The sequence below is a fragment of the Mustela nigripes genome, chromosome 14 (assembly GCF_022355385.1).
Source record: "Mustela nigripes isolate SB6536 chromosome 14, MUSNIG.SB6536, whole genome shotgun sequence".
NCBI lineage: Eukaryota > Metazoa > Chordata > Mammalia > Carnivora > Mustelidae > Mustela > Mustela nigripes.
In genome coordinates this window covers 1,103,476-1,124,892 of record NC_081570.1, presented here as the reverse complement: position 1 = coordinate 1,124,892, position 21,417 = coordinate 1,103,476, and the positions used below count along the sequence as shown (strand labels likewise).

The 21,417-nt window shown below is 64.8% G+C and overlaps 2 protein-coding genes and 1 long non-coding RNA gene across 7 annotated transcripts in view; 1 reads left to right on the top strand and 2 right to left on the bottom strand.

Annotated features, from left to right (window-relative positions):
* Nucleotides 1–556: 556 nt before the first annotated feature.
* LOC132001082 (uncharacterized) lies at nt 557–4,257 on the bottom strand. The gene is made up of 2 exons (XR_009399520.1): nt 1,847–4,257; nt 557–1,109 (listed from the first exon to the last, which is right to left on the bottom strand). It is a non-coding gene; the product is annotated as an uncharacterized LOC132001082 (long non-coding RNA).
* Nucleotides 4,258–5,140: 883 nt separating this feature from the next.
* Nucleotides 5,141–12,070, top strand: PEX10 (peroxisomal biogenesis factor 10). 3 transcript variants are annotated; one of them, XM_059376290.1, is made up of 6 exons: nt 5,141–5,291; nt 5,782–5,862; nt 6,334–6,740; nt 7,972–8,147; nt 8,331–8,466; nt 11,701–12,070. In XM_059376290.1, the coding sequence occupies exons 1-6, from the start codon at nt 5,180–5,182 to the stop codon at nt 11,725–11,727; spliced, it is 939 nt and encodes a 312-aa protein (XP_059232273.1). In that variant the 5' UTR covers nt 5,141–5,179; the 3' UTR covers nt 11,728–12,070. The 3 variants fall into 3 exon arrangements, with proteins under 3 accessions (XP_059232273.1, XP_059232272.1, XP_059232274.1); XM_059376289.1 differs by having other exon boundaries at nt 9,623–12,070; XM_059376291.1 differs by lacking the exon at nt 5,141–5,291 and adding an exon at nt 5,318–5,422 and having other exon boundaries at nt 9,623–12,070.
* The window catches only part of RER1 (retention in endoplasmic reticulum sorting receptor 1), a 10,084-nt gene continuing 335 nt past the window's right edge, over nt 11,669–21,417 (bottom strand). Inside the window, exons 1-7 of one of the 3 annotated variants that reach the window (XM_059376293.1) lie at nt 20,679–20,832; nt 18,328–18,415; nt 17,106–17,210; nt 15,667–15,766; nt 14,244–14,322; nt 12,906–13,041; nt 11,669–12,325 (exon numbers count right to left, since the gene is read on the bottom strand). In XM_059376293.1, coding sequence (XP_059232276.1) covers nt 12,236–12,325; nt 12,906–13,041; nt 14,244–14,322; nt 15,667–15,766; nt 17,106–17,210; nt 18,328–18,415; nt 20,679–20,743 — 663 coding nt within the window. In that variant the 5' untranslated portion in view covers nt 20,744–20,832 and the 3' untranslated portion in view covers nt 11,669–12,235. Of the gene's footprint in view, nt 12,326–12,905; nt 13,042–14,243; nt 14,323–15,666; nt 15,767–17,105; nt 17,211–18,327; nt 18,416–20,566; nt 20,833–21,417 lie in introns of those variants that run through there. The other 2 variants (XM_059376295.1, XM_059376294.1) reach the window with 2 other exon arrangements.

Here is a 21,417-nt window from a genome sequence, read left to right as displayed (position 1 = left end):
GGGCTGGGGAAGGCTGCATGGACCCTGCCGGCCTCCAGCCCAGGAGCCACTGTTTGGGGGCGCCCTTTCCTGCCCTCGGCACCAAAACGAGAGGTGCTTTGTTCCTTTCTTGTTTGTTTAGGAACACTTCCGAAGCCCCTCATGGAACCAGGACCCCGCAGTGACCCGTCAGAAGTGCCACACTCGTGTGGCTCACATCTCAAGGAGGCAGGCAGCAGACCACCGTGCAGGGGACCATGCCCGCGAAGGTGAGTGCAGCGGGGCGGGAGCCTGGAGGGACCTGAAGGTGTCCTTGTGGGCGGGAGCAGCCTTTGCCTATCAGGGCACCCATGTTCCTGCGCCCCTCTTTTCAAGGTGCCCATAATATCCACGGGACCTCCAGTGCCAAGGTCAGACCCAGAACTCTGTCTTCAGGCACTGGGGAGCCTCTGAAGGTTCCAGAGCAAGGACAGGACGGGGGGACCAGGTGCTGGCCGGGCGCTCAGCCCCACCATGTGCCCAGAGCCACCAGATCCAGTGGGCCCCACCCGGCCCCGGCCTTTGGAGACACATAAGGTAGGTCACGCCTGTTTGTCAGTTTATAGCCAATAAACGGGCAGAGCAATGAGCGTGCGGACCGGCCGGAACACCCAGAGCCTTTTGCTGGAGGCCTCAGCCCCGCCCACCGGCCTCTCTGCTCACAGGAGAACCCCAGGGCACACTCACAGCACCCCCTGGGCCACACGCGGAGCGTCCGTCCCACATGTGCATGAGGCCCCGTGGCCCTTGTCGCTTCAGACCAGGAAGGTCGTGGGCCTTCGACAGCCTCGGTTCTCCAACTCTGCCGCAGAAATCTCCCATCCGCCTCTTCCCGGCTCACGGGGCTGCACCCCGAACGGGGCCGGAGGAACCAGAAGGAGCTGCTGCCCTTGACGGCTGCTGATGTCGTGCAAACCCACGTTCAGGAACCAAGTGGCTGCACCACTGACGCTGAGCACGTGCTCCCAGAGCCCTGACCCGGAGGAGACACCACCGGCGGGACCCCCAGGAGCGCCTGCCCTGCCCTGGGTCACCTGTCCATGCAGTCCCTCCGCCTTCCACAGGGGGGAGCCCCTGCTGCTGGCCGGGGCCTGCACCGGGAACAGAGCAGGGAGCAGGTCAGGAGGTTCCCCCAGACTGACCTCCCCAGCACCGGCACCCAGACAAACGCTGGCTCTGCCCGCAGAGGCTTTCACCACCTGCTGCCCACTCTTCCCAGGACCCCGAGCCACTCAGGCCCCCAGGGCCATGCCCCCCAGCACCGCAGCCAGGCCCTGCAGCTCCCGGAGCCCAGGGAGCTGAGTGCCTCCACGGCCTCCTTCGGCAGACAAGGAAACGGAGACCCAGGAAAGGTGGGGACCTGCCCAGACGCGGCAGCCACAACGAAGAGGCTGCCCGAGGACAGTGGCACCCCAGGAGAGACGAGGAGCCTCCAGGACCCAGTCCCTCAGAAGTGGCCGCCCGCCCACAGCCCCAGCCAGGACACGGCCCCAGGACAGGCCTGACCTGCCAGCTCCCCAGGACGGAGGCCACACCCCTGGCTGGAGTGAGGGGAGCGCGCGGGTGACCAGTGCCTCTCCCGACACCCTGCCCGGCCTGCGGCCGTGCTGAGGCTTCCCCATCGGGCTCTCCCTGGTCCATGGGTCCTCGCTCTTGGGAACCCCACTCTGCAGGGGCCTGGCCTTCCCCCCACTTTCTTTCTCCCTGCAGCCTCGCAAGACCCCTCTCTCTTGTCTGGAGGGAGCCCTCCCCCCCTTCTGCCAGAGCAAAGCCTCCTCATCCAGGAAACCCTCCTGAGCAGTCTCTTCTTGGGCCCTTAGCGTCTTACACCAGCCAGCTCAGTCTGGGATGATGGCCGCACCCGCGTGAAGACCCCGTGCCCGTCCAGCAACAGGCAAGGCCATTAGGGACAGCTGTGGGACCGGACAGACCTGGGACCTGCCTGGTGCCTGCTTTTACCCGAGAAGAGCTCTCTGACCTTTGGTCGCTTAGCTCTGCCACATGACGGTAACCCCTTCCTCCCCCAGCCCGAGTTCGGCTTCCTGTCCTGGCTCTGGTGGAACCCTGACCATGGCTCCGAGCCCCACAGCGCCAGGCTGGCTCTGCTCCTGCCAGACATGCTGTTCTGCCAGGGAAATGCCATCCCTGACCAGCACGAGGACACACTGGTCCCCAGCCACCCTCTGGCGCCCTGAATCATGGACATCACCTCCCACACAAAGCCGAGCCCCAGGCCCAGGCTCGGTTCTCTGGCCCCTCGTCCTGACCCCACCTGACAAGCCCCCCAACGGGGCAGTGCTATGGGACCTCCACCCCTCAGCTAAGAAGGCCTCTGCTCAGGGGGCCGGCAGGAGTCCCAGGGTTGTGTAGCCCTGGCTCTGTTCTGGGGTGCTGCCCTCCCGTCCACAGGCTGCCCCCACCCCTTGCCCACTCGCGGCCACTGGATGTTCTTGCCAGCCGGTGGAGTGAGGTGCATTCCTGGGCCGCCAAGCCCTCCGGGCAGTCACGGGGCGAAGGAGCCTGTCCTCGGTGTTTGTCCGGAAGCTGCTCCCCACAAGGCAGCAGTGCCCTCCTCTGCTTAGCACCCGCAGGGCTCCTGCCCCATCAGGGACGCACACACAGCCTTCTCCATCATCCTGTGTCCGCCTGGATTGACACCTCTGCCTGGGAACCCCCACTCCCAGTCCAGGACAGGGACGCACCCCACCTGGCATTTGACCTGAAGCTCCTGAACCCTGGCGACAGCGGAGGGAGTCACATGCCGAGCCTTGGTAAGGGGCAATGAGCTGACCCACACGGTTTTTCCTTCTCTCCTGCCGGCACTGTCTTCCTCAGCACCTGTGCGTGCCGGGCTTGGCGATACAACGGCCACCCAAGCAGGGAGGCTATGCCAGGTGGAGCCGGCCTCCCTGGCGAAGCAGAGGGACAGACAAGCTGCCCAGCGGACCCCTGGGCGGCCCCCTAGGCCGCTGGGTGGCGCTGGGTTCAGGTGGGAGATGAGGGGAGGACCGAGGTTGAGGTACGCAGCGGGGCTCCCGAGAGGGGCCGGAGCAGACATCCAGGAGGAGGGACGGGGGACACTATATGCTGTGAGTTAGATTCCTGCTCCACGCGTGGCTGGGACCCAGGTGACTCGAGCGCTGCCGTCGTGGGCCCCTAATAAACACCAGCTAATTCTATCAGTGTTCCCATTTCACAGCGCGGAAAACAGAGGTCCGGGGCTTAAGGCAGCCTGTGTGTAAGCGAGAGCTCCCTGTAAGTGACCGAGGGCCAGCTGGGAGGGTCAGAGACTGGCTGAGTCAGAGATCAGCACAGCCAATGGCTCGGCGGCCACGGGACACTCCGTTTAAAAATGGAGCAACCCCTTACGGAATGCCCAGTCCACAGACAGCAGCCCCACACCAGGGCTGGACTCCCGTCGGCCACCTCAGCCCCACGCGGGTCCACACAGCTCTCTGCCTTCCTGACGGAGGAGGTCAGAGTCACTCTGCCACCGTGAAACTCACTCCCTGAACCCCGGAAAGTCTGCCCACTGACCTGGCGGAGCCGATGGGCTGACGGCCCCACCTGCCGGCCGCTCTGCCTTCTGACTCCAATCCGAAGTCCTCTTAGGGCCCCCGGGGCAGCCCCCGGGGTTGGGAACTTGAGTCTGAACCCTGTGGGGACCCAGGTCCCAGAACAACACACTTGGTTTGGTCGCATGGTTCTTGGCCTTGCCCTGCCGAGGCGGGAGGCCGCAGCAGGGGAGCTGCCCGGAAGGCACCGTCCTGAGCAGTGGCCACGGGCGGGTGGGCACTTTCCCAGTGAGGGAAGGAGAGTTCCACCGCAGCCGGTGCCGGTGCGCGGGGCTGTCTGTGCAAACCCACCGGCCGGGGCTTCCTTGGGACCAGGACGCGGAGGTTTCAGGCTGGTGGACGCAGCTGGGCAGAGACTTGTGAAGGACTCGGGGTCTTCCACCGGCCGCCCCCAGCCGAGGGGTCTACCCTGCACTGCCCACTAAAGCCTCAGGCAGCCTCGGTCTCCAGGAAACACGGCCAGGGGCAGGGGCTCGGCTCCAGAAGGGCACGGGGGCTCCAGCGGCAGGAGGGACTGTGGGACCCGCCCAGGCCGCGCCTTCCCTCTCGGAGGAGCCCACAGCCCGCGGGCCGCCCGTGAGCTCCGGGCCGGTCTCCCCAGCGCGGCCGCAGCCTGGCGGCTTCTCCGCGCGCCGCGTGCCCGCAGAAGAGGGCAGCCCGTGGGGCCCAGCCTGCGGCCCGGCCCGCCCTCCGTGCCCCACCCCCGCCGCCCCGGGCAAGGTCGGTGCGGCTCGGCGGCTCCCCAGCCCTGCGGAGCCGAAAGTGCGCGGGGCTTCCCTCCGCGGCCGGGCCTGACGCCACGCAGGTGGGCCTGGGGCGCGCCCTGCCCTCCCGCGGCCGCGCCGCAGGTGCAGCCCCGCCCCCCGCCCCCCCCCCCCGCCCCCCCACCCCCACCGCCCCGCCCCGGCTCCGGTGCCGCGGCGGCCTGCGGCGGGCCCTCGGGCAGGCCCAGCGCTCGCCCTCCGCGTGCGGCCTCCCCGGGCCGCTCCTCCAAGAGCAGGACCCGCGCGGAGCCCAGCGCCCGGCGGCCCGCTGGAGGAGGGGCGGCGCCCGGCCGGTCATCGTCACCGTGGACCCCCGAGTCCTGCTCGCTCCCCACACAGCGACCCTCGGAGCCGGGACCCCGCCAGACGCCCACGCGCCAGAACCGGGCCCCGCCCTCGCCACACCCCCGACTCCCGGCCCCGCCCCCGAGGCCCCGCTCCGTCCACGCCCCCAGCCCTCATTGGTTCTCCCTCCCGGACTCCGCCCCCGGCCTCGGGCCCTGCCCTCGTTCCCGTCGCCTCCAGCGCGGCACGGCTCCGCCCCCCGCCCCTGCCCGCTCCCACGTCGCCTTCCACCCTCATGGCTCCGCCCCCAGCCCCCATTCCCGCCCGCGTTCACGTCGCCACGCCCCCTCGCGGCCCCGCCCCCGGTCCCTGCCCGCGTTCACGTCGCCCCCGGCGCCGAACGGCTCCGCCCCGCACGCAGCCCGTCGGTTCCACCCCCGCGCTAGGTCGCGCCAGGCCGGCGCCGCCCTCTGCGTCATCAGGCTGAGCCCGCGGGGGCGTGGCCAGCTGGCTCCCGGGTCCCCGCGCGTCGCGGACATGGCGCCCGCAGCCGCCGGCCCCGCGCAGGTGGTTCGCGCGGCGCAGAAAGACGACTACTACCGCGGCGGGCTCCGGGGCGCGGCGGGCGGCGCCCTGCACAGCTTGGCGGGTGAGCCCGGGCCTGCGGCGCGCGGGGGCCGCGGCGCTGGGGGCGCAGAGCGGCGGGAGAAGCGGCTTGTGGCTGCGCCGCGGCCCGCTCCGGCCTCTCTGCCGCTCTCGGCGCTTCGCAGACGCCGCCCGGTCAGTTCCGGACGTTCCCGGGTCGGGCTCCGGCCCGTGTCGCGGCGGAACTTGGGGGTCCGTGGGCGCGTCGGAGGTCGCCCGGGCCGCCGCCGCCTCGCGGGGGCTCCGGGTCGCCGCCCCCCGCCCTGCGCTTGTGGCCCGTCTGGGGCCGGGACGGTGGCCGGCGCTGCGGGGCGGGGGCGGGGGCCCTCCGGAGACCCGGCCCGGCGGGGACGGACGCCCGCGGGGGCCCGGACTGCGCTGTGGGACGGTCTCGGCCTGTGGAGCGGCGGCTGGACCTTGGCGGCCGGACCTTGGCGGCCGGAGGAGCCGCGCAGGGACTGGACTAACCGCCCGCCCGGCGCCCGCCCTCTCAGGTGCGAAGAGGTGGCTGGAGTGCAGGAGGGAGGTGGAGCTGCTGTCCGACGTCGCCTACTTCGGCCTCACCACGTTTGCAGGTAGCCCCGGTGGGCCCCGGAGACCAGGGCCCGGAGGTGGGGTGCGCGTGCCGCCCCGCAGAGTGAGAAGCTCCTGGAGCTGCTTCCCAGTGTCCCTGCAGCTGGCCCAGACCAGCCTCGGGAAGGAGGGGACGCTGGGGCCCTCCCCTGGAGGAGAGGCCAGGCCTGAGCCCCAACTGGAGCCTCGGAAACTTCCAGGGTGTCACTTCTGTGCCTTTCTCTGTTCCTTTTTGTGTTCCTGGGGATCTTTGCCCTCGACTTTGCCCAGGGTGCCCGTGGGACAGTTTCTCTGTAGCTGAGTTCTGTGGCTCGACGGGGGTCCTGGCACTAAGCCCTGTCGCAGGGCAGGGTCAGCAGGGCCAGTGGAGCGTCTGACACCTGACAGCAAAATCCAGTACAGGGAGAAAGAAACGGATGGCAGGCCCCTGCCTCAGTTTCTCAGGTGGGTTGCCCCACACCCTCACCCGGCAGGCTACCAGACCCTCGGGGAGGAGTATGTGGGCGTCATCCAGGTGGACCCGTCCCGGAGCAGAGTGCCCTCCAGGTTGCGCCGTGGCATGCTGGTGGTGCTGCACACCGTCCTGCCCTACCTGCTGGACAAGGCCCTGCTGCACCTGGAGCTCGAGCTGCAGGCGGAGGCCGACAGCCCCAGGCCCTCGCAGGGCAGCCTGACTCTGGGCAGGCGTGGCCGGTCTGGAGCCGGGCACTGGGTGCGCCAGCACACGGCCACCCTGGCGGAGCCGCAGAAGAGGACACTCCTGCGCGCGGTAGTGGTGCTCAGGCAGGGCCTTGGCTGTCTCCAGCGGCTCCACGTTGCCTGGTTCTACATCCACGGGGCCTTCTACCACCTGGCCAAGAGGCTCACAGGAGTCACTTACGTAAGTCACCGGTGCTGTCGGGTCTTGCTCGCCTCTGGCTGCTGTGTGTTCAGCTTCCGGCGGCGGGCACGGTCACAGGGCTGGAGCCAGGATCTTCTCCTGAAAAACACGGTTTTACTGCGTCGCGTTTGCTGGCAGACCCTAGAAAGTCAACCCTGAGGGAAAGGCTCATCTGCCTCCCTGCTGCCGGCACTTACAAGACGCCGGCCCCGGGCTCCAAGCCCCCGGGCCCACGCCCCCTCCTGCACAGCTGCCCTGCCTGAGGCTCAGGTGTCAGCCTCGTGTCACCACCAGGACGTTCCCTGGGCTGAGCCTGCCAAGGAATCCCACCTTTCATTCTGTTTCTGTCCTGGTGCCTTTGCTTCCAGATTCACACAGGAAGTCTCAGCTCAGGACCCTGATCTCGAGGGTCACCCCCTTTCTCGCTTCACTTGGCAGCACCGTCCAGAGCACCTGCTCCTCCGGTCCCACCTCAGCCCTCAGTGTACGCACTCACGAGAGCCGCCAGCTCGCTGCCCCAGCACTAGCTAGGGTGTACGCCGAGCCGCCGCAGCAGAGGGGCCAGACGCACGGCCTCGACCCAGGCAGAGAGGGTTTTGCGCTCCTGGGGTCTTCTCTGCACGGAAACGTGGGGTCTGGCTGACTGGGGGGCTCCAGCTAACGGGAGGGAGACCAGGAGTGGACTTTCCCTTTGGGGGTGTGGTCCGATGTTGGGCATGTCACTAGCCACGGTGTCACACCGACGGTCTCCCGTCACTAGGGGAGCCAGGTGTCCTCCAGGAGCTGCTCTGTTCACGTGACAGAGAAGCAGGTTAGCAGCCATGCCTGCGCGGCTTTTCCTCCTGTTCCCTGGGCTGCCGTGCTCGGGACTCCCTGCTGGCACTTTCCTCTGAGCTGTGAGTCCCCCGATGCACGCCCCCCACCCCCAGATCATCGCCTGCAGCCATAGGGACTGGACTGCAGACTTGGAGCCCTGTGGCTGTTTTCCTCACCGTGGCTCAGCACTCGCTGTCTCCTCCAGAGTGAGGGCCTGAGCTGTCCAGCAGCGGCCCCCACCTGCATTCAGACCGGGCGAGGTGCTCCTGCCCCCCTCACTCAGCAGAGAGACCCCGTGATCGTGCTCTGTGCCCCCTTGTGCCAGGAGGGCAGGTTTTGGCCTCGTTCGATGGGACACTACCGCCAGGGGGTTGTGCCAACTGATCATGTGACTGTGCCTTGGGGTCCCTGACAGCTTCGTGTGCACTCTCCGGCCGCGGAGGACCCGAGGGCTCGAGAAAGCTACAGGCTGCTAGGGGTCCTCTCCCTGCTGCACTTGGCCCTCTCCGTGGGCCTGCAGCTATACGGCTTCCGGCAGAGGCAGCGAGCCCGGCGGGAGTGGAAGCTGCACCGAGGCCTGTCTCTCCGCAGGTGTGGGGGGAGGGGACAAGGGGGGCTCCCAGCCCATCTGCTGCAGCCCTGCGGGGGTGGGGGTGGGGGCGGGGGCGGCGGCAGGGGCTGAGCAGCCTTGTGCACAGCACTGCTGCTGGGGCTCTGAGCCGGCATCGCAGGGACATCGTGGTGAGATCTTGTGTCTCCCTGCCCCGCCGCCAGGAGCCACGCGGAAGAGAAAGCCGTTTCCAGAAACTCCACGTGTACGCTGTGCCTGGAGGAGCGCAAACACCCCACAGCCACGCCCTGCGGCCACCTCTTCTGCTGGGAGTGCATCACCCAGTGGTGCCACGCCAAGGTGGGTGTTCCCCAGCGTCTGCAGTGGTGGTCCCGTAGCGCCGGCCTCACGGGCGGGTGGGCGGGCCGGCCCAGGAGGCTGTCCAGGAATCAGGAAGCCTGTCCCAGGTTTGTCTTAGGATGGACCGCAGACGGGACATGCCTGCACGTCCCTGATGGGGCTCCAGCCGCGCGTCCAGAGGCATTGCTGGGAGGTGGGGACAGCAGCCGGGCCATGCGGTTCCATTCCTGGAGTCGCCCCAGCCCCCAGCCCCGCCACTCAGAAGCCCGGCCAGCCTGCAGGAGCAGGACCTTCTCTAGCCAGGCGGATGCCCCGCCGGGACGGCCTGTGTGGGTGGGAGCTCCGTTCAGGGTCATGCCCGTGGCCAGAGCAGGGGCCGCCACACCATCTCTTACAGCTGCGCCAACGCCCATGAGGGGTGGGGTTTCTGGGCCCCCAGCAGCCCTGCCGCCCAGGCCCAGCCCAGATCGAGCTTTCTCGGGGCTGCACAGGTGAGGCGGGTAGACGAGGGGCGGGATGTGCACCTCAGTCGGCACCTCCTCTTCTCACCTGAGGACCCTCACCTCCGGCAGTTGGCCAAGGGGCGTTCCTCAGAGCCCGGGTCCGGGGTTCACAGGGGCCACGGCCTCAGCCTGGCCGCCGTCACTTAGAAATAGCACCATGTGGGTCCCTGGGAGTGTCCCACTCAGCCTCCACTTTGGGGCTCCTGCTCCCCATTTTGAGGGAATCCCCCAAGAACACAGGTGCCGTCTCTCATAAGCAGGTGGCCCCAGGCAGGAACGCCTAGTGGGAGATGAGTGGACCTTCCTGGGGACAAGAGGGAGTCCAGCCTGTCCTTGGGAGCGGGGCCCCTGGGACGGAGCCAGACAGGACCCCACACACTCCTCCCAGCACGACACTCTGTAGCAGCCGAGTGGACAGACGGCCGCCTCCCTGGCTTGGCCTCTGCTCCCAGCTCCACGCCCCACTACCCCCGGGTTAAGGCCCTCCCTTCAGGTTTGTGACTTCTGAAAAAAATGCTTTTTTGAAATGGGTTTTCATTTGAAGTTGAGAGAGACGTGTGCACCTCCCACGTTACTGCAGGTGCCGGTGGGGGAGGGCCCGTGCTGGGGTCCGCACTGGCCACAGGGTCCCTGACCCTCCTCCTCCCCTGCAGGCGGAGTGCCCCCTCTGCAGGGAGAAGTTTCCTCCGCAGAAGCTCGTCTACCTGCGGCACTACCGCTAGCCCGACAGAGGGCAGAGGCACCGGGGAATCAGCATCAGGAGAGAAACCCCGTCAACTCTCAAGGTCGCTTTTACTTGCACAGGAATCTCCTAACTCTGATTTTCTTTCATGTCACGTGAGAAACTACACGAGCAGCTCGGGGACGGAAGCTGGACCTGCCTGCTGGGTGGCAGGTCTGAGGTCTCTGCCGAGTGTGGGCTGGCACATCCCCGCTCCGCCGCCCCTAGCCCCAAGCGGTGCAGGTGGCGAGCAGCAGCTGGGGCAGAGCCCGCCAGGGGGTCCGCTCCCCCCCCCCCACCACGGTACATCTGGGTCACTTCTTCAGGAGCTGGACTGTTGGACAAGGTGGTTTCCATCCCGTCCCCAAACCATACAGTGGAAAGTTGGTTCCAGAAGTGGGCCCAGCCATTCACGTGATGACAAGAGGAGTCTGTATCAGGCACACAGCAGACGGTTGGGGTTTGGCCCAAAGGGGCAGTTGTGGGAACAGCAGACAACGGGGCTTACCCACTGGTCAGTCCGCCAGCCCCGCTGACCTGGAAACCTTGCCTTCGTCGGCAGAGGCAGGCCGCTTGGTGGCTCGGGCACGTCCGCTCACAGGAGCGGAAAGACCCCAAGGAGTCAGGTCTCCACCTGCAGCACCTGGCTCGTGCCTTTTCATACACGGTCAGGTTTGTTTGCTGTTCTGGAGGACGAAGTCCGCATCTTGGCCGAGATCTGCCTGCCCAGGGCTCGGGGTGCACAGCCAGCCTGCAAGGGAGGTTCTCCGCCTTCTTCACGCCTAGCCCACAGCTGCCTCTCAGAGCTGAGCTCTCCCTGAGCCTGGGCAGGCTGGCTATTCACACCAGGTCACTGCTGTGTCCAGCCTACTTCCTGCCACCGTTTTGTTATCTTCGGGTCTTTTAAACAAAGTATTTAACTTGTGCCAGAGACTGTACTTTGCCACGAGCTTCCGTAAGAAACGAGTTCCACAGAAGCGTGGGTGGTAAGAATGTCATCAGGGTGGACGGAAGGTCCCATCTCATAAAGGACGAGAACCTGCGGTCAGGATGTCCCATGCCCTGTGCGAGGCTGTGGCCCAGGCTTCCGGCAGAGGCCTGTGCAGACCACTCCGGGATCTGAGTGGACACGGGCTTCCAGGGATGCATTGCTCCACACTCCTCAGCTACTACGGGCTGGCCACCTGAGACAGGCCCCCGTGACCACAGGCCAGACTGAGTAGGGGCCTCAGGAGGGAGGCTCCTCATTTCCTGAGGGCCTTTACGGACGCCTGACCAAGCGCAGACAGTTTCCTATCACTTAGGCCTGAGCATGTAGCAGGAAAACGGTATGAAAAACAAGTGTCCAGAGTTCCAGCATTTCAGGTACCACAGTGTTGTATCAAAGGTACCGGTTCAGGACATCATTTGAATGCCAAGATTAAAATCCGCGATCAGGCACGTAAAAGGTTTTCATATGGCCTCCTAGAAGCGAGAGGAGCTCCATCTCAGATACGTAAAAATTGGCCCCAAAAAGCCAGACAGTAAACGCATTCAGTGCCTACAACCCTGAGACGGATGGGAAACTGGGCAGAGCTACGAGTCCGCAGCGCCTGAGACCAGGAGGCGGCCCACGGCCTGCCCCTCGCCGCTGCGCCCCAGGGACCGGCCCAGCTCAGCGCCTGCTCACGGGCGGCAAGCTGTTGTGTTTCAGATAAAGACTCCACAAGAAAGGGGACACTGTCTTTAATAAAGTTGGAATTAAAAAGTCACTTAGTAAAATGTTTACGAGTATTTGTTTTTATCACATCAAAAAAGTTGACATGCGGGTCAGAGTTCTGTTTTCCCGTAGAAAGTGAGAAGCCGTGTGTTAAAACCCACAAACCGGTCTGCCCTTGCCAGCGTTTCTGTAAAGGGGCCACTGCGTGAGAACAACTTCAAATTAATCAAAAACAACTCTTCGGGTATCAAAGAAATGTGTCAAAATAATTCCAAACAATTAAAATAGAATATATATATTTATAATTCCAGGCCCTCAAAAGCAATCGTGGTGATTAAGAACAAAGTTTGAGTCATTACTGATAGAGACCAACGTGAACCTCTCCGGTACCAGAGACGAGCCGGGACGCCGGCACTGGGACCCGCGTTACTGGGGATCACCTTCCCAACGTTCTTCCAACACGCAGGAATCAGGTTCGCGTCCTCCTCCAGCTGGGTCACGGGGCCAAGGGCATCGGGCTAGGGGCAGCTGGGCACCACCCGCTGCTGCTGCGCAGGTCTGTTCCAGGCCGCCCGCCCCTCCCCACGCCCCCACCTGACTGTCCGCCCAGCCAGCTGTTGACTAGAATTCTGTCCATCTGAACACTTGAATGTCACTGAAAAATAAATCAATGCAATTTGGTTTAAAGGTCAGTTTCTTCAAGAACCTGATATTTCAGTTACAAATAATTGAAGCTCCTTTTTAAAAAGAAAATTCGACTCCCTCGAAACCAACTACTTTATGTGCAGAAGAAGGCATTGTTACAATGGCTCAGACCCGTCCTCGGCCCCGCGGTCCGGCCGGCGTCTAGCTCGCAAACGTCTTGCCCGCGTCGTCCTTCCCCTTGTACGTCCTCTTGCCGTGCGTGAACGGGATGTACCGGTACTTGATCATGTGCTGGGGACAGAGACACTCGCTTCAGAGCGGCTTCACCACCAACTACGTTTCCTCCAAATCTGAATCCTGACCCTCTCCACGCACAGGGCAAGGAAACCAGGGAGCCAACCAGCTTCTAGTCCCCTCCCCACCGGTGACACAGCAAAACCCTCCCGAGCTCACTGGAAATCCCGAGGGTCTGGGAAAGGGGTCATGACCCCCTGCATGCAGGAGGGGCCGGGCCAGGAGGGCTGGGGACCCCTACGACACCCCCAGAGGCATGGGGATAAAGCCGCCCTGGGAGCCGTTTGAGAGTGATGTCGGCGTAACACTCGCTGACGGGTGGGCCCTGGGCTCTGAGCCCCCAGGACGACGTGCCAGTGAGGCCAGCATGGCAGAACCGAGGGCGTCTCCCACTGGGCCCCCAGGGAGCAAGCGGTCTGGGAGGGGGGGGACACACAGCTGCACCACAGGACACATCTGTGTTGGCCCTTGGCAGCAAGGGGCTGTGCCATGCGCCTATGGCCCAAGGCTTTGTGATGCTCCAAGGACAGTCAAGACCCGAGCGGGGCTCTCTGCGCCCACCGCCGCCCGCGCTCACCTTTATTTGCCTCTTCATGGTGATGCAGAAAAGCATGATGAAGTACATCACCAGGATGGGCCAGAACACCGGCACGTTGAACGCCTCAAAGAAGGTGCAGGCCATGGCCACGAGGATGCCCTTGGTCGCCGCGTGCCTTAAAGCAAGGGAGGAGGTCAGCGCGGCCAGCTGCCGGGCCACCTCGGGCTGCGGCAGCATCCCTGCTTGGGGCAGCAGTGGCGCGGTGTTTCCTACAGGGGGCGCCACACGGAACCACCACACGGCAGTCCCTTAGTCCCGCGAAAGCCCCCGTCACCTTCCAAAATTAGAGTATGAAACGTTCAGTGAAAACGTGCAACTGCTCAGGCCCACACGCACCTCACGTCTGCCCCCTGGAATAAGCCCCAGGCGCCCGGCAGGCCCACCCCCGGACCATGCACTGCTGAGACCCCGGGCCCCCGGGCAGCCCCCTTCAGCTCTGCGCCGAGCCCATCGGGCTCACGGCTCTACTGAAAACGCTCCTTGGCGCTCCCGCTCCAAAAGGCCAGCTTCCTCGGAGTGACCTGCAGGGCTGGCCGGCCTGCCGTCAGCTCCCTGCCCGCAGTGCCCTGGCTCCAGCCCTGCACACCCGACGGGCGGCCTGCAGAGTGCTGCCGCATCCCACACCCAGCACCAAGAACACAAAGACGGGGCAGCTTGTGCCTTTGACTTTTGGCTCCAACAAATACAGGACAAATGAGGGCACAGCCTCCATGGGGTGGGGGTCACCTTCATGCACGCTTCGTGCACGACAGCAGGGTCACCCGTCCACCTGTCCCATGCGTCCTTGTGCAACATCACACAGATGTCACCACCTCCGGGAGGCCTGGGGGACAAGCCAGTCCCATTGGAGCCCCACCCCAGCACGTTGGTGAAAGCAGGTCTCCCCAAGGCTGTGTCCACCCAGAAGGGCCCAGCCCTGCCTCTGTGCGGACACCCCGAGCAGGAGGGCAGGGGAGGCGGCGGGAGGAGCAGCACACAGGCCGGCCAGTCCGAGCAGGGCGGCCAGAGCCCGTGCGCGTGTCCTTCCGGAGGCCACGTAAGGATATACCCACGACCCTCCGCCCAGAAGCAGCTTCTCTTCTGCTGGTTCCGAAGAGCCACGAGGCCCTGGGCTCGCCTACAGAGGTCCCTGTGACCTGCCTCCACGCCCCACCCACTGCGACTCACATTTTGGATGAATGTTCGAAACACACACCATAAAACTCTCATTTTTGAAGAAGTCTTTGCTGGCGAACTAGAACAAAACCCCTCTGTTCTCAGTCTTACTGGCCACACCGAGGACAAGTCTTTCTCAACCACCCTCAGGAATGAACTCACCAAAATTTAAACTCTGGAAGCCTTCGAATGAAGGGCCGGAACTCCTCATTCTGTTTGGTTGGTAATGAGGGGCCGTCATCTGAAAGGCAGAACCTCCGTGAGACAGCGCGGGCGTGGCACCCGCCTGCGTCACTCCGGCTCCTGCACTAGCGGGCCTCACGCGTCGCACACACGTCTTTGTTATTGAACCAAACAGGACACGGGAAACCTTCAACCGATTTAGGAATCGATTCATTGCTTCAGAAGATTCAGAACAGAATTTCTTTTGTAAAAGAACTACACATTTTAAACGACTGCGTAAAATTAAAATGCAGACCCATCTCCAGACACACGTCAGCCGCAGCACACGGGGACACGGAGGGAGCGAGAAGGCTGTCGGAAAAGGAACGGAGACGCACAAAGCTTGACCTGCCGAGTCCGACTCAGGACAGCTACGCCCTCCGGCACAGAGTCCCCCCACGCTGAATCCCCTGGCTGGGCCCCCCCGAGCACCCCCAATGCTGAGCCCCCCCAGTTGCTGAGCCCCCGACACGGCCCCAGCCGTCCGCAGGCAGGCGCCCTCCCCAGCGACACACAACCCCAGGCCTACAGAGCAGCTCTCCTAGTCATCGTCTAACTCCCTCAAATGGCAACAAATGGGAGTTGTGTTTCCTTTCAGGTTTTCCTCAAATGCTCCACGGAGAAAAACCACAGGCTTCTGGTTAGCATCTGAGCAGCCCGGGGAAGGCGGCGAGTGCCCGGAAGCACAGGGGTCACAAAGAGGAATCCACGGTCAGGCAGCTGCACCTGGGTTCTTCCCACAGTGGCGACACGCGCTGGCAGGAGGGACCAAGTCCCCAGGTCTGTGCCCCACCCCCACCTACCCTTCCCCAGCCCGACAGGCAGGTGTGGACCTGGCCCTCCGACCTGGCCCAGGGAGGGCCAGGAACAGCTTGAGCCAAGAAATTTTCAACCCATCGTCCCTGGAAGTCAGGGAGCGTCACCACCCTCAGCGGGGCCCACCTGTGTGTGCTCAGAATCCCAGTGGGCACTACTGGGCACAGCATGCTGCCCACAGAACCCTCTGGGCCCCCAAGAAGGGGGCCTACCCACGGGGCATAGATAGGACTCGAGGACAGTCCTGCCCCTGCTCCCACGCACTCTGCCACGCGACCCTGGCCAATCCGGTGACCCAAGGGACCTCCGCTTCCTCATCAGCAACCCAGGGTGGGCAGGAACGCCCACCCACAACATGACAGAGTTGAATGACTCAACCTACACCCCGGTCTATCATCACCGACGTTCTACGTACACTTTAAACACCAAGAGGACCTAGTCTCAAAAGTTCAGATTTGTAAGGTTTCTAGAGAAAATGAGGCTGTCTGTGAAGTGCACAAAATCCCAAGCCCCCTGGACAGAGCCGAGCAGACGGTCTCCACCGTACCTGAGTCCTCCATCAGGGAAGGGTCCACTTTGGGAGAGAGGAAGGCTATGAAAAGATTGAGGTGGTAGATCCCCAAGGCGTAGGTCACGATGTACCAGCCCTGCAAGAGAGGAGCCCCCGGTCAGAGCTGCCGCCCAGCCCTGCCCCAAGCAGCCCCCAACGTTCCCAGAACTCGCGGCCTTGTTGGAGCTCAGCGTCAAAGCGTGCACGACCTGCTCCCAGTCCGGAGACTGCACGAGGCCAGAGAGGCACAGTGAGCACACGCGATGACCGTCTAACTCCAGCGACTGTGTGCGACAATGCACAAGCCACGGGGCAAAGAACAACCTTCTGCAGGGGCCGCGGGGCCACCCGCCACCCGAAGCCGCCAGCTCCCCACCAGAGCGGCAGCAGGAGGACTTCCTTAGAGCCACGCGCCTGAGCCGGGCTGCCCCACGGGGCGGGTGCGGACCAGGCACTGAAGGACGCTGGCGTGGACGCCGGGCCCAGACCCCGCCTCACGGACGGCTGCCTGCACCGGTATACGGGATCTGAGCCACCCGCCGGGGCGCGCCGGCTCTGACGCACATGGTGGGCCCCTCACACCGCCACCCGCTGGTCAGGGCTGTTAACGGTCTTTGCCCAGGAGAAATCCAGAACCGGAAAAATCAGGAAATCAAGAATGAGGTTAAAAAAAACATGGAGGGGCACGGGGGAGGCGGGGGGGCTCAGCCGTTAAGCTTCTGCCTTTGGCTCAGGTCATGATCTCGGAGTCCTGGGATCGAGCCCGGCATCGGGCTCCCTGTTCAGTGGGGAGCCTGCTTCCCCCTCTCCCACTCCCTGCCTGTGTGCGCTCTCTCTCAAAAAAATAAAATCTTTAAAACAACAAACAACAAACACCACCATGGCGGAGCCAAAAACCCTCCTCGGAAGACACCAAGAGACGGGGGCACCAGCAGGGCATCACGGACCCGGGATTCGGTTCATTGAAAAGCATCAAGTTCACCCTGTCGGCCCAGGATGTGGTGCGTCATCAATCCTAAAAGCCCAAAAACTGTGCACACAAACGAGGAAATCCTTCCGCCTTCGAACTTCCCAAGTCTGGAAACTGCAGACAGGATGTGGGGGCTGAGGGGCTTCCCACCGCGGAGCCACACCTGCGGCCGCAGCAAGAGCACACATGGCTCGGAGGACAGCTGAGTCCCCACGCCACCTGCAGCCCTCTACCGAGGTCTCCGCGTCACTCCTCCCGTTAGAGGACGGGCCGAGTTCCCACGCAAACAGCAATCCTGACGACGACCAACTCCTGACGGTCAAGTCCAAGTCAATTGTAGCCAGGCTGCGCCCTGCCACCCGGACCCCTCCCACTCCAGAAACAAAGGAGAAAACCCACGTGCCAGCCATGGCCATACCTGGACCGCGTGGAGATGGCAGGGGCTCGGCTCCCAGCCCACACCTACCTGCAGCAGGTAAACTCGAATCATGTAGACGAAGCTGAGGCCCAGCGTCACCAGCCATCGCACGGCGGTGTACGGCGTGGACTTGTCTAGCCAGGACTGATAGATCTAGAAAGACAGGGGGTCACACGCTGTGGACCTCACAGCACACTTCCCTGAGCACCGGCTTTGCACGTGACGTCACCAACGCAAAGCAGCAACCACGAGGACCCCCAATTCCTGACACAGGCCCACCCCTGAAGCAGAATGAGTACAGAACCATCTCTCAGGGCATCAGCCCGAGGGGTCGCTGTGGGGTCACCTAACTTCACCCCGAGAGCAACGAAGAACGTGGGCACCTTACGGGGGGCTCAGTCTGCGGGTCCCACGCCTCCCGGCCCCGGCCCCAGCCCTGCCCTGCCCTGCCCTGCCCAGCCCAGCAGCCCCAGCCTCCGCTCTCAGGACCGTCGGCCACAGCCTCATCTCCGGCAGGTGTGGAGCTCAGGCGCGGTGGGCGACAAGCGCCGAGTTTCCAGAAGGAATTCTTGGTTTCACCCACACAGGCACGTGCGCGTGCAAGCACATGTCATCAGCAGACGTGCGCGAATTTTAATTTTGCAGTTAACTTTTCAACTCTTAATTTTTTACGAAAAACTTCTACTGTTCATCAAAGCAAGAGTACTCGCCACCTGGCCTTCACTACCTACGAAGTTTTCCAAATATTTTGTAACTTTAAGAACACACGTTTTTTAAATTCTAAGCCCAAACGTCGGTACGTGCAACTGCTAACCCAATCGGACGCCCGAACTCCGTGACTGAACACGGCTTCAGGCACCGCTGCCTGCACCAGGCCTCAGCACAGCCCACAGGGATGCCCACAGGTCAGCGCGGAGCTGGGCCAGGGCCCGCGGAGGCAGTGGCCCCGAGAGAGGACGGTAAGCGCATGGCAGCGGCCACCGCCACCCCGGAGCTAAGAAGCGTTTCCATGTTTTTAAAGGTTATTGGGGGACAAAAAAACCACCCAAGTGTATGTCAGAGCACACGGGTGGCCCTCAAGGCCTAAACCACTGTCTGGCCCTTTAGGGAAGAAGAGGCGAGCACGTCTGCAGCCGCGGGAACGTGGAAGGCGAGGCCGGCAGAGCGGGCGGCCAGCGCCCCGCAGGGAAATGTCCGAGGTCAGCGGCTGCTCACTCTGTTCAACTCGTCCGCTCATCGCCAGTCACGTCTTCAACCCTCAAAAACCAACCTGTCCGAGTCTTGTGAAAAATCTGTACACCACGGAAGGTTTCCCATGGACTGAATCTCCAACGCTGTCACCTTCGGACATTCTGTAACTGAGACACAGACAAGAGACCGTAAGTGAAAGCGTCCAGGGCTCTCGTCACCTCGCCCCATTTCCACCAACACGACCGAGCAAGCTCTCCCGGGGCTCGCTACGTCTCTCCGGGTGTCTTCGCCGTGAGCTGTCCAGGAAAAAAAAACCAGCAAGAGGGCCGCCCGCGGGGCTCAGCCGGGTAGGTATCTGCCTCGTGATTTTGGCTGAGATCGTGACGCCAGGGTGGGGAGCCGGAGCCCCACGTCGGGCTCTGCACTCAGTGGGGAATCTGCTTCAGATTCTTTCTCCCTGTGCCCCCCCCGCCCCCCGCGCTGAAACAAAACTTGGAAAGAGGGCGGGGTGCCCCGGCGGAGAGCCAGAATGGTGCAGCACTGGACGGACTTGTGTTTCTGCATGTGCCGCCCGGCCTGCGTGCCTCCCACTGGTCCCCAGGAGCGGCCCTCGCTGACCATGGAGTCCTGTGGACACACTTTCCCTGGGGCTGGTCCGCACCACAGGCCACTGCACCCATGTCTCCCTCCTCTTGCCTATAGGGCTCCCCCCAGCAACTCCTCTCTCCAGGCCCAGGGCTCTGTCCAGGCTGCTCCCCAGGGCACCAGCTGTGCAAGTCCTGGCCTCCTCGAGGCCCGGCCCTCCGCTCCACGAACGCCACGCGATCCCCAGGAGGGAGCCCAGGCCTGGGCCCCGGCTGGTGGCAAGTGGAACTGAGCTACGCGCTCCTGACTACTTCAACAAGCTGCTGTGGGTCGCAGGAGGAGTTAGCGGACGAGAAGCCCGATAACCCAGGGAGCTTAATCACCGTATCTCACTAAGGACGAGAGTCTCAAACAGTCCAAGCCACTGGCCAAGGTCTGAGCGGCCGTGCCAGACCTCAGGCTCTCTGTGTGAGCACAATGCCACCCAGCCCAGACGACGGAGGTGCTGCGGAAGACGCCCAGGAACGCTCAGCACTGGCCCCCACTACCTGTGGGCAGCGCCTCTCCTGACGAGCACCACGGCAAGGCTGGGGCCCGGAAGCAGAGGCAGACTCCAGCCCCACGTCCCTGCCCCAGGCTCCTGCGCTGTACGGCGAGCGGCCGCGGTCTCCTCGCCCGGCCCTCGGCGCTCCCGGACCCAGAGCCTTCCCGTGCACACAGGACAGCGAGGCTCATAGCGGCCGCAGGGGCCCCACGGGTCGCAAGCTGAACCCACACCCGCCCGGGCCCATGCTTCCCCGTCACACCCTCACGGTAAGCGCTCGGGACACCCTCTGTCCGATACGGAGTCCGCAGGCCCACGGGACCCTCGACCTCCAGCGGAAACTTTCAATCACAGCCGAGCGACTGAGACCACCTGGCGGCCGCCCCGCGTCACATCTGCATTCCAGGTGTAACGGACTCCACGGACACCGCAGGCCGGGCAGAGAGCCAGGCGTGTCCAGGAGCAGACGGGGAGATGTCCTTTGCCCTCACGAGACCAGGAAGAACGGATGAGGATGACTGAACGGAGCCGATGACTCACGGCCCCGGGGCCCCAGCTCCCCAGGAGGTGCGTTTCCACCCTCCGGTGAGAGAACCCTGCGTTTCAGGACGGGCTGGGCCGGAACGCATTCCCCGGGACAGCCGGCCTCCCGGTGCAGGCCACAGCCAGGCCGGCAGAAGGCTAGAGCAGAGGCGTCCCTGACCTGGGGACCCGCACAGTCTGCTCCTACCTGCCCCCAGGCCCGCGGTCACCGCACAACGCCGCCGCGCCGACGGAGGCAGGACAAGCAGCGGAGCGTGTGCCTGGCGAGCCCTGGACGCACGCACGCCGGCCGGACGCCTGCTTCTTTCAGAGGAACGCGCAGACATCACGGCCAACACACGTCCCCTGGCAGCGGCTCCCCCGTCTCAAGGAGACGGTCACAGTGACTAAAGCAGGCGCAAGCTCCCTCCAGCGTCCAGGCCCGCCACTTTCGAGCAGGACGGCCGGGGCGGCCCCTCGTTCCAACCTGCGAAGCGGGGTGCCAGCCCCTCAGCACCTCCTCCAAGGCTTCCCGGGGCCGGGGAGCGCGCCGCCCGCCTCGCCCGGGCCCACAGGGGAGCCCCTTCCCTCCGCTCAGCTGGAAGGCAGCCTCTGCCCCGAGGCCCGCCCGGCCAGCAATGCCGGAGTCCCGTCGCCCTGTTCTTACTCGGGCAGCAGCCGGTCTCTGACTTCCACCGTTTCTCCCGCGGGAACCTCTGCGCCACGGCTACCGGCTGCCCCTAAACAGGCCCGGCCGCAGCGGGCGATGGGCAGGTCACCTGTTGGACTTCACGGCTCCACGCGGACCCGCGCGGGCACACGGGGCAGCAGCAACATCAGGCATCCCAGGACACAGCGACCGGGTCACCCCTGCAGAGCTGCGCGCCGCGTCCCGGCCCGGCCCCGTCCGCACGCCCCGAGCGGCGCGCGCCGCGCGGAGAGCCTCGGAGCCGGCGGCCAGGCCTCCGGGGCGTCCCCGCTTCGCTCCTCCTCCGCGCTCCGGCCAGGCGCGGGGCGGGGCAGGGCACCGGCGGCCTGCGGGGCGTCGCTCCGCTGAAACGGCCTCCGGACGCCCCACGCCTGCTCGGCCGAACCGCCTTCCCGGGCCAGGGCTCCTCCCGCCTCGGACGAGACGGCGGCCGCGGCGCCCCCGGCCGTGAGCGGGGTCTCGCGCACGGGGACTCCCGCCGCCCTACTGAGAACAACGGTCCCGGGGAAACTTCGGGGCTCGCGGGGCCCCGAAGGCGGCTCGGCGAGGGCGGCCGGCCGTGGGCACCGTCGGACGCGAGGCGGGCGGGTGGCCGAGGCTGTGCGGCCGCGCCGCGCGGGGTCCCGGAGATCACCTTGAGCGACCCCACTCGCCGCGTCGGCGCGCCCCGACCTGAGCCCCACGGCGAGCCCCGGGCCCGAGGGACGACCGCCGGGGCGGAGCGCGGCCGACCCCTCCCCGCGCGCCCTCGGGTGGGGGTGGGGGCGGGGCGGTCCCTGCGCGCCCTCGGGGGGGGGGGGGGGGGGGGG